Genomic DNA, 11,280 nt, shown 5'->3' with positions numbered 1-11,280 from the left:
GAGACACCTGCACTTTTGCTCAGGCTATCAAGTTAACAAAATGACTTCCCCAAGTTTGCTCATTGCCTATCTTTCAAATCAGAGCCCATGATTTCCATTTGCCCACTGTCTACTGGTCTACAATATGGGTAATACTTTACTTGACAGTATCGAAGAGTGACATGACACTGTCATGACACATGAACTCTAACCCTAATCCTAACCTCTAACTCTAACCCTAATCCTAACCCTAACTCTAACCCTAACTTGTTATGACAAAAATCGAATGACACTTACAGTAATGACAGAAGCGTTATGTAATAAACTTTTATGACTTGTTTATGACACGTTCATGACAGTGTCATGTCACTCCTATGTTGATACTGTCAAGTAAAGTGTAACCATATATGGTATAACTGACTATATTACTAAGTATATCACATTTATATTAAGTAAACTGCAATATGCGCCTTATGTTAAGTCTCCTATGTGTTGACATATCATGGGTGAGACTGTGGAATGTCCTGGACGAATGGGCTATGGGTCGTTTGGAGCGCTGAGAGCACTGAGCCAACCAGGGGCCCTGCTTGGCTTTAGAGGGTTAGCTTCAGCCTGTTAGCATCATGCTAATAACCTTTGGAGAGCCAACCAGGGGCCCTGCTTGGCTTTAGAGGGTTAGCTTCAGCTAGTTGGTTATCACCATGCTAATAACCTTTGGAGCACTGAGAGCATTGAGCCAACCAGGGGCCTTGCTTGGCTTTAGAGGGTTAGCTTCAACCAGGTAGCATGTCATGAAATAGGCCTAGTCCCTCTCCTCCAAGTCGATCAGGAATGTAGTAGAGGCTAAACGCAAGTAAACACAGTTTATCCACCTCTCACATTTCAGAAATAGAGTTTATAGACCTCTTATTAGAGTTTATCTACCTCTCAAAAGAGTTTATTCATCAATTGCAACTTTTAAAACTAGAAATGCAATTCCGAGGAATTACACGAGGGGATGCAGTCTGCTGGTTAGGGTGTTGGTGGGGCTGTTGAGCTTGCTGCTAGCTGGTTGGTAGGGTAATTGGTGTTTTTGACCTTGACATTTGACCTTCAACCTCCAACTTCAACTCACTTCATCTTTGAGTGCATAAAAACACTCGTACCAAATTTGAAGCATGTACGTCAAGCCGTTCTGGAAATATAATGCTGAATGCATGAGATATGGCTGGGACTTTTATTTTGACACACAGGAAACACTTTAACAGGATGTGTAGTTCAGGTAGAGCTAGATTGTATGCTTAGAAGCTGAGACAGTTGGAATCCTCACAGGTGACACCTGTGCCAGTGTTCTGATTAGCCTGGGAACTGCTCTGAGAACTACTTAATGAGCGCAGCTGGCTCTATTATGACATCACAGCCCCCATTCAAGTCTATGGGGGGAAAATACACTTTTAATCACAAATATCTCAAAAAGTATAAACTTCTCAAAAATGAAAAAGGATAGGACGGTAAAGCCTTGGAAGATCTATGGAACGGTGTTTCAACCAAATTTGTACGTTAAGCGGTTTGGGCTGAATAGCGAGCACAAAAAGGTAAAAAGAAAAATAATAATAATAATAAGAAGAATCCGGATTTCAATAGAGGGGATGCATCCCCTCTAATAAAAACAAATCACACTGTAGGCCTATTTTCCACATAAACAATATGTACACTTATTATATGGCTCTTCACAATGCTCCATTGATTTGAATGGGATTTCCCAACGTTCTACGGTAAAATATTTTCATGTAGGCTAATTACCGCTGCAAACATATAATTACCGCTCTTAAGTTTTTCATACAACTCCGCAAGTAGTCTGGTCACTTCTTGCATTGGAACTTCATTCAAAAGTGAAAGCAGACGGTTGATCAGCTGTGTTCTAAAGAATGTTTGATTCAAGTTCAGCGTGTGTTGCGAACTATTTGTTTCTCAGCAAAAGCCACGACGAAACGGTAACAAATAAGTGTAAAGAGACATATCGTGGAGTTTATTTTTTCGTTTTAGCAAGTAGCCGTACAATAAGCGGGATAAAGTAACGATGGTCATTATTGGGGAAATAAGTCCCTTCAGCTACTCATCAGCACTATAGGAATCGTTTAATAACCTCTACCATCATCAAACAAGTTCTGAATGCCTTTTTAAAACTTCAATACCGCATGGCACAGTCCATCTTACCGTGATTACAGAATTCATAGTTTGCCCACCTCTGATTTTACCACTACACCTCTGATGTTGATAATACAGTATAATTCCTACATGGAGCTACGCTCACTCATGGAGGTGCTTACAGTCATGATGACTCATATTTTAAAGTCAGTCTCAATCTGAAAAGCAAAGAAGTGAGAGAGGAAAACATATCCATGGTGTATTTCACACTTCATTTTTTACAGCTTTTCATCTGAGAATCTATTTTCCTCTCCACAAGGCATGCCTGTCCTGACGTTTGACACACAAGGGATACACCTTTATTACGACTGAATTTAGTTATTCTTCTGTTTACTTTTATTGAAAGCACTTCTGATAACACGCATACTGATATTCTTGACTGAGCTTAATTATGTCTGACACATGCATGGCTTTAAGTCACCGAATTGCTAACCCAAAGAGGAACCGTTCCTGTAGCTCCCTCTTCAGACATCACAAGCCATGACTGAGGAATAGGCCTACACAACATGGACTTGTATAGTGGTTCTTTATGTGTCTCTCTCTTTCTCTCTCTCTCTCTCTCGCTCACACACACACACACACACAGACGGAAGACGGAACAGACAGAGACAGAAACAGAGAGACACACATACACACACAGACAGACAGACAGGCAGACACACACCTGTAGTGTATAGGCTAGAGCGAGGTGTGGCGTGCTAAAGTCACCTGACTGGTTTGTCTGCATGTTTATGTGCATCCAGGGAAATGACGTCGTCTGTATATGGGTCACCATGTGAGATTCCTTCTGCATTATCGAATCAGGAGGAGAAGTGCCACATAGCTAAGTGGATTAGAAAATGACTGCAAGTCAAACACGTGTCAGATCACCATGGATTATGGATTATGTAAAGATATATGGATTATTATATTCTGACTATATTATATTCATTCAGTCTAGACTCAAAAATGTGACTTTAAACGAAAACGCTGTTATACAAACACTAAAGGGCAGCCGTGGCTTACTGGATAGCGCTTTGGACTTGTAACCGGAAGGTTGCCGGTTCGAACCCTGACCAGTAGGCATGGCTGAAGTGCCCTTGAGCAAGGAAGGCACCTAACCCCTCACTGTGCTGGGATTAGTGTGTGCTTCACTTCACTGTGTGCTGAATGTGTTTCACTAATTCACGGATTGGGATAAATGCAGAGACCAAATTTCCCTCATGGGATCAAAAGAGTATATATACTTATACTATACTAAAGTCTGTGTAGGTTATAGTATATGGCAACTGCCATATATGCCTTTTATTAGTTATTTCATAACATCACAAGCCTGCATCAAACGTTAATGGATGTGTGTGACAGAATCAGGCAATAGGAGGCATGCCTAATATAGAATGGAATTTTAAGCAGCATCATAAAATTTTAAGCAGCATCAATGACCAAGGACAAAGAAACTCTTGTTGACTGATATGGGTGTGATGGCTTCTCTCTCTCTCTCTCTCTCTCTCTCTCTGGAGTGAAACTACATACAGTAGGTAGTAATATCTCTAGGTGTGCCTTAGACCTGAAATAGCACAGAGACGTGACATCTCTCACTTCACGCATGAAACCTACACTTACACTCCATCTCCACTGAAGTAGTTTGGAAACTCATTCTCAAGGCAGAAAAGAAAAAGAAAAAAAACAAGTGATATATAAATACTGACTGTATCTCACGCTCACACTCCAGAAAATGTCACAAGCAATAGAGTGTACAGTAGAGTGGATGTTTTAAGAAAGTATCAGAAAGAAAAATCAGCAGAAGCAGATTAGATTATTAATATTGAGGGAAATCCTGGATGAAGAAGGCCTATTTCTACCCTGCTGAAATATTCAGTTACTAGATGAAATGGCATTTCCTGATTTTATTTTGATCATTAGTCATAGTCATCATCAATAGTCAACAGTCAACAATTTAATTAAGTAAACAAACTGCAAATAGCCTCCATTACACAACGTTTTTTCTCCAGGTCCAAAGACTATCAACCAAACTGGGTTCTAATAGTGTGTTCATATGGCAGGGAAGTGGGAAGGTCCCCACTTTGGAACTCAATACTTCTGAACTGAGAGCGTTCACTTGACAACAACAAGCAGGCGGTGTTGCTAATGTTCATAGGCTAGCTAGCCAGAAGGCTAACATCACGTAGTTACCAAAGATCCTTAATATACATATATGCTTTATCAACCGTCTCTGTAGTTACTAAAAGGGACTCTGGGAAGTAGGCTACTGTTCAATATCACAATCGTCTGCACTTATGAGTATAACATAAACAAACAATGAAATTACTTATTTGGGCATGGAACAAGACCATTTTTTTTATCTTTCACTATGTTGAGTGCAGTGTTGGGCAAGTTACTTCAAATCTTAATGTATTATGTATTACTGTCATTTCAAAGTAATTTGTTATATTATAATATTGCTGTCTCTGAATTATAAGGCATTACACTACTATTGTATTACTTTTAAGTTACTTTTACCAAAATATCTAGAAATATGGATTTGGAATTCTAAATGCAGTTTATTAGGCTCAATGCAGCTCATTGCACTTCTAATGGAGGGCGATGTGGTATAACATAATGACTGAGCTAGGCTTAAGGCTAACAACAGTAGAATGCAATAGGCGCAGTGATGGCTCATTCGGTCACTGACCATGATGCAATACAAGGAACAATCATAGCCAGAATTTTGTTAAAAGCAGACAAAAGGTCGAAGTCTGGTCAATTGTGATAGAAATGCTGTAACTTTAAGCTTAGGCCTACTCATTTAAATCAACAGAGAGCCCACTACCTGTATATTGTAACCCAAAACTTGTCAAGATAGGCTACACAGTGCCGCTGCTGGCCATTTTGGTGCCATAACTGGTGAAATACAGTATTAACCTAAGTATGTCATCATATGGCCAACTTTAAAGATGTAATCTGTCTGTTCCCAGGGATGGGTAGTATTTCTGAAACATGTAATATGTATTTGTATTTCAAATACAAAATAGTATTTTGTCATTTGTATTTTATTGAGTTGAAGGAAATGGCTCTGTATTTTGTATCAAAATACTTTATTGGTGTGTATTTTTGTATTTTAGAAATACTGCAAAATACTATATGTGAAAAACACTAAAAAAGTAGATACTACACACAGGTGTAATGAATAATTGGTAATTATGCAACAATGGTTTATTTTTATCGCAATCAGCTAATGTGAGAACAGCTGTGTTCACAGACACTCACAGCTTTTCAGTGACGGCTATTGTTGAAGCATCAGCTCTGGTCTGAAGCACTGGTGTGAAGTGGTATGCAAGTAAAGATGAGCAAGTTTACCTGTGCAAGTTCACATAAGGACACTGACAAAGGCAACTATGTCTTATTGTGTCCATGCCAATCTTTAACAGAAAAAATGTCAGATATCTCAATGAACCACAGTGACATCAATAGATGGTAAGGTGTTGAGTGTGTTTAAATTCCCTTCCTTGTAGCATCCATTTCTGCATTCTACAGTGGGGACAAGTTCACCTTTAATTAAATAACAATTCTATTTCCTTATTAGCTGCATACTTAAGGTTGGAGATATTAAGGCATATCAAGTTTCTCACATACTGGAACTTCAAGATACATAGCCTTATGATTTTCTTATTCAGTTCTGCACTGGACTTGAATTACGAAATTCGGCACAGATACACAATTATGGCCTATTGATTATAATGTGGTTAATTGAAAGCTCTGTCAGTCGTTTTGGATAAGCATTAGCTAGATGGCTAAATGTAAATGTAAATTCTTGAATTATTCTTCTGATCACACTACAAGAACTTGCATACGGTATACTATTTGGTATGACGGGCCAAATTGTATTGTTTTTTACTATATAGTTTTAATAGGCTAAATGTTTTTTTTTTTTTTTGCAGTGCTTCCATACTTCCTTGAAAAAAGTATTTTGAGTATTTTCTAAATACAAAAACACAGTATTTTATTTTGATACATAATATGGTTACTGTATTTTGTAGTTATTTTGATACATTAAAAATGAGAGTATATATATATATATACTATATATTAGGTATTTTATTTTGAAATACATTCTGATGTATTTTTGCCCATCCATGCCTGTTCCCAGCATTAGAACAACACTTTGCGATGGTTAGCTTGTTATCTGTGACGATATATGCTAGGCCTAAGTGACTGACCTATCTGGGTGCGTTTGGAGATGCCTGATGAAATCAGACGTTGTTGAATAGTCATAATTTATCCTGGTGCCACACACCTTGCATGTAGCTGTTCGCTTATTTCCTCTGTGCAGTTTTTGTAACCGAAAGTAATGATAAAAGGCACAACTCCGGGAGGACTTCTTGTCGCCATGGTCAATGCATTTATATCTGTGAGTGTGCGCACATAGCGCATGGGTTACATTGCACATTATGGCAAAGGGCCCATGTCGCTCGTTATACGTTTCACAAAGTATAGGTAGCAGTAAAATAAAATAGAAATACATGAATACATTTAGATTAAAAAGCAATAATTGCATGAAATACAGCTTGTTCAGGAGTCTCTTTTGAGTTGAGTCGCAAGTCAAGTCTGAAGTCACTGTTTTTGCGACCTAAGTCCAGGTCCCCATCTTTTTTACATTTCTATCCCTTCATTCTCTTTAATTGAAGTTCACAGCACGAAGCTGACAAGAATCAAAAAGATTAGCGTGGCACCGCTCTAGATGTGTCATTAAATTAATTGTGCTATTTCGCGAGGGAGAGATCTTTCGGTTTCACACACAAAGTGCACTTAACTGTTCCTCATATCCTAGTTGTCTCTGATAAATTGAAAATAATGAGCGTATGCTTATGTCCATCGAGTCAGTTGCAGCCAGCCACAGTCATCTTCAACCAGTAACAGGAGATACGTTCTGCTATTTGCACAGTTGTTTGCGAATATGTATCAAAACATAACACCACTTAATTTCAGGTTAAAATCCATTGTAATGCGCGTTACTGAAGTTTGTACCGAGTAAAATATTACCCAATAGTTTTTTGTAATGCCTTACATTACCGCGTTACAGCAAAAAGCAATATATTACAGTAATTACATTACTTTTGTAACTCGTTACTCCCAACACTGGTTGAGTGACATCAAAACAATCTCCTGGGGGCTCTCGCAAAGCTCCCACTTCAAAGCCCAAAGTTCCCAGTTCAGGTGTGACGTACCCCCCCCCTCCCCCCCAAACTAAAGATTTCTCCCACTTCCCAGGTGCTCATGAACACACCATAAGATCAGTCCTCTGTCAGTGTTTCTCAAACTTTTTCAGACTAAGGACCACTTAACCAAAAACAAAAAAAAAACCTCATGGACCACCTAGCTAAAACGGTATATTACACAATAGGTGTACTCTGAACCACCTTGCTTATTGAATTTTGCACCTTGCTTATTGTTTCAGAGGATTCATATGATTTAAACTGGCAACGCTCACATAGGCAGTGTTGCAGAACTGTTGGATTTACATACAAGTTGGTTCAATATTGCAAACAACTCATCTCTATTATATTTCACCACATCTGCTCGTGGACCACTTGAGATAGTTTGAGGACCACACTTTAAGAACTGCTCTGTCATAACGAACCCTGGGGCCACAATGAATCCTCAAGGCTACCAAAAGGCATGTAAATCAGCTGTGACACCCATTACTGAAAAGGTTATCTCTTCCTTCCCGCACTAACCGCCAAGCTATTCGCGATTCGATTCAACAATTAACATTTAAACCATTTTTGTCACATTCAGCAAATATCTCCATACAATCTGCTATCTGTCCATTCTCTACCTACACTATATAAAAAAGAAAATCCCTATCTGGTGTGTTTTATTTGGTGGTAACATAATGTAAGTCGCTTTGACAAAAATGTCTGCTATAAACCATAAACAGAAATCCATAAACTCAATACCCTACAGCACTGCTTACTGCCCCATAAAGCAGATGTTGTTTACATGGAAAACAAAATATAAACATAAACATTAGCCTCCACATTAGCCTACTAAAAAAAGCAGCACTATACAAAGTGGCTGAGTTTTCTCACACCAGTTTGAGTACAGCCTGTCAGTGTGTGTGTATGTGTGTATGCGAGACCATTTCTCTGACTAGGGGCATCTAAGGTCCTTTACGACACGGAAACTGGACCAGATAAGGACTGTGTCCATTTCAGTCTCAAAGGCTCTATGTGGGAATAGTGTGTTCCTCAGAATGGGACTGGGCCAAAGTGTGTGTCTGTGTGAGAGTGTGTGTGTGTGTGTGTGTGTGTGAGAGAGAGTGAGCGAGAGAGCGAGACGTGTGTATTGAGGGAGTTGACAGGCCCAGGAAGTTAGCAAATTAGGGCGTTCAGTCTGTAATTACCACCAAACAAACAAGACACACCCAGCGCATTCAGCTCAGAGAGGCAGATGGAGAGAAAAGGAAAAGAGAGATGGAGAGAGGAAGAGAGGAAAAGAGGAAGAGATGGAGAGAGGAAGATGGAAAGCAAGAAGAGGTTGACAGAAAGAGACCAGGAAGAGAGAATCAGTGTGTGTGTGTGTGTGAGTGAGAGAGAGAGTGAGAGAAGTTGACATCGAGATGTGGTTGACAAATATGACTTGCACCCGAGTCAAAACAACCAACATCAAAGCTCTCAGTAGATGCAGAGACAGAAAGCACCAAGGCTTCAGAGCAAGCAGGCACGGTGGGTCGCTGTCACCAGGTCATTAGCTGCAGTGCACTGGGGTTCCTCTCCCACCAGATCATCTTCGATAAGATTATAAATTCAGACGAGTCTGAGACCCTAGAGGCTGGACAATATACTGCAAGTCTGTATACACACACGCACATTACCTCAATTACAATAAACAGCATGAAATAAGAATATTATGTCAATATTTTTTTCTTTAATGTTTGAAAAATACCAAATACATGAACTAAGTTACTTACAATGCATCCAGAAAACATTCAGACCTCATCACTTTTTCACCCAAGTTGTTATTATGTCTATGCTGAAAATCACCCACACTGAATATCCCAAAGAGAAGAGCTGGACAAAAGATGGGAATTTTTGCAGATTTCTTAAAATATTAATATAAAAAAAAAAAAAAAACAAAAAAAACATTGCGTTTTACAAGTAAGGGAAGGCTAAATATTATCTGAATGCATTTCATTTTAAGGTTTTATGTTTTCTAAAATATATATTCTTAAAGAACAATGCCTGTTTCATCAGTTGAATCAAGTGAAATAAAAAAGACCAGTTCACACATAAAGTTAATGAATGAACACTTTACTGCTCTATTGGCAAAAACAAAACAAAAATAAACTCCGATATATAAAGCTGGTGTAGGCGGCCCATGCAGTACACCAAAACACATCTGTTTATTCAGTTCATTCTCCACCAACCTCTCAGTTCTCATCTTTCTATAGTCAACAAAGAGAAATTAAAAAGCACAGGGAAAGAAAAAACAACAGCAACTCCGCATAGACTGAGATAGACCCTCAGACTCTAGATAAAGCACTTTACTCCACACCTCCCTACAGGATTCCACTCACACACATCAAATCAGCTTTACAGGACTCAAAATCCCCCGTCTTGGCAAACACACACACTCGTACACGCACACAACGCGCACACACACAACACAACACAAAAAGTGTACAGCTAGAGATTATCTATGAGACTACAGAAAGAAAGAATGAGGGTTAATTTTATTTCATTTATATATAGATTTATATTTATATATCTCTGGTTCTGGTTTCAGTCCCTGCGATGGCAGAGAGCTGGTCGTCACCGGCTGGTCACTGGTCACCCGTCAAAGTTGTTACCAAGATGCTTCAGTATAGAGAGGGAGGAACACACTAGTTCTACAACACACACGCACAAACACACACACAGTCTCTCTCTCACACTCACACATATACACACACAAACACTCCCATCTCTGAAGTCTTGAGTATCAGCCCTCTTCCCTATCTGGGCTTTGGTAGGGTGGGTTTAAAATGAGACCAGCCTAGTTTGGTGGACTCTGTCCATGTTCCTCCATTCCCCCCTTCTACATTCATTCAGTGAACTTAACTTCCTGTGTGTGTGTGTGTGTGTCTGTGTGTGTGTCTGTGTGTGTTTATGCAAATTAATGCTGTGTGTATCAGTGTGCCCAGTACTAGACAGAAAGAGAGTTCTCCAGAAAACAAGGACAATATGAAGCACAAAACCGCCCAAAAGGGAGGGAAGGATAGTCTCAACCTCATAGAACGAGCTGGCCAGAGCCTCAAGGTTTGACCACGGCGCACGGCGACACTCACTCGCACACACAGACGCCACTCCTGGGGAGGGGGGGGGGGGAGGGCTCCTGTGGGACTTGTGTGTGTGTTCGTCTGGTCCATCTGCTTCAGTTCAGTGTGTTTTGCTCTCCTGTTTGGTGTTACTGCAATCAGTGTGTGTGTGTGTATGCGTGTGTGTGTGTGTGTGTGTGTGTGCGCGTGCGTGTGTGTATGTGTGTATGCGTGTGTGTGTGTGTGTGCGTGTGTATGCGTGTGTGTGTGTGTATGCGTGTGTGTGTGTGTGTATGCGTGTGTGTGTGTGTGTATGCGTGCGTGTGTGTGTGTGCGTGTGTGTGTGTATGCGTGTGTGTGTGTATGCGTGTGTGTGTGTGTATGCGTGTGTGTGTGTGTGTGTGTGTATATGCGTGCGTGTGTGTATGTGTGTATGCGTGTGTGTGTGTGTGTGTGTGTGTGTGTGTATGCGTGTGTGCGTGCGTGTGTATGTGTGTATGCGTGTGTGTGTGTATGCGTGTATGCGTTGCTGCTGGTGCTGTACAGAAGGAGATTGGTGATGCCGAGACACCCCCCCCGACACACTCCTTTTGGCCACAGTCCTCTATTTCTCCCTCTCACGCTCTCCTCTAGTCATCCTCTTCCTCCACCTCTTCCTCCTCTGGTTTGTCGGGGTGAGGTGGGGGTCACCCTGAGTGACCGCCTCCCTCCCTGTCCGCCCGTCCGCTTGAGGGTGACGCCAAACTGCTGCACTCACGCTCTCGCTCAGTTTTGTACATTTTTCTCTCTCACGCTGCGTTCGTCGCTCAGTCCACTGGAGTCCAATCAGCGGCGCCTAC

The 11,280-nt window shown here is 40.5% G+C and overlaps 2 protein-coding genes across 14 annotated transcripts in view; one reads left to right on the top strand and one right to left on the bottom strand.

The window, feature by feature from the left end:
• Nucleotides 1-11,280, top strand: part of LOC121697160 (proline and serine-rich protein 2) — a 33,287-nt gene that overhangs the window by 13,912 nt on the left and 8,095 nt on the right. The gene's annotated exons all lie outside the window — the stretch shown is intronic.
• The window catches only part of upf2 (UPF2 regulator of nonsense mediated mRNA decay), a 32,824-nt gene continuing 32,483 nt past the window's right edge, over nt 10,940-11,280 (bottom strand). For all 11 annotated transcript variants that reach the window (XM_042078503.1, XM_042078500.1, XM_042078499.1 and 8 more), the window contains one exon: nt 10,940-11,276. Coding sequence is in view for 1 of the 11 variants with exons in the window: in XM_042078509.1 (XP_041934443.1) it covers nt 11,267-11,276 (10 nt within the window). In the remaining 10 variants the exon portion in view is untranslated. The remainder of the gene's footprint in view (nt 11,277-11,280) is intronic.

The sequence above is a fragment of the Alosa sapidissima genome, chromosome 22, assembly GCF_018492685.1.
Source record: "Alosa sapidissima isolate fAloSap1 chromosome 22, fAloSap1.pri, whole genome shotgun sequence".
NCBI classification, from domain to species: Eukaryota; Metazoa; Chordata; class Actinopteri; order Clupeiformes; family Clupeidae; genus Alosa; species Alosa sapidissima.
Note: the sequence above shows the minus strand (reverse complement) of the source record. Positions and strands in the feature narration are given on the sequence as shown.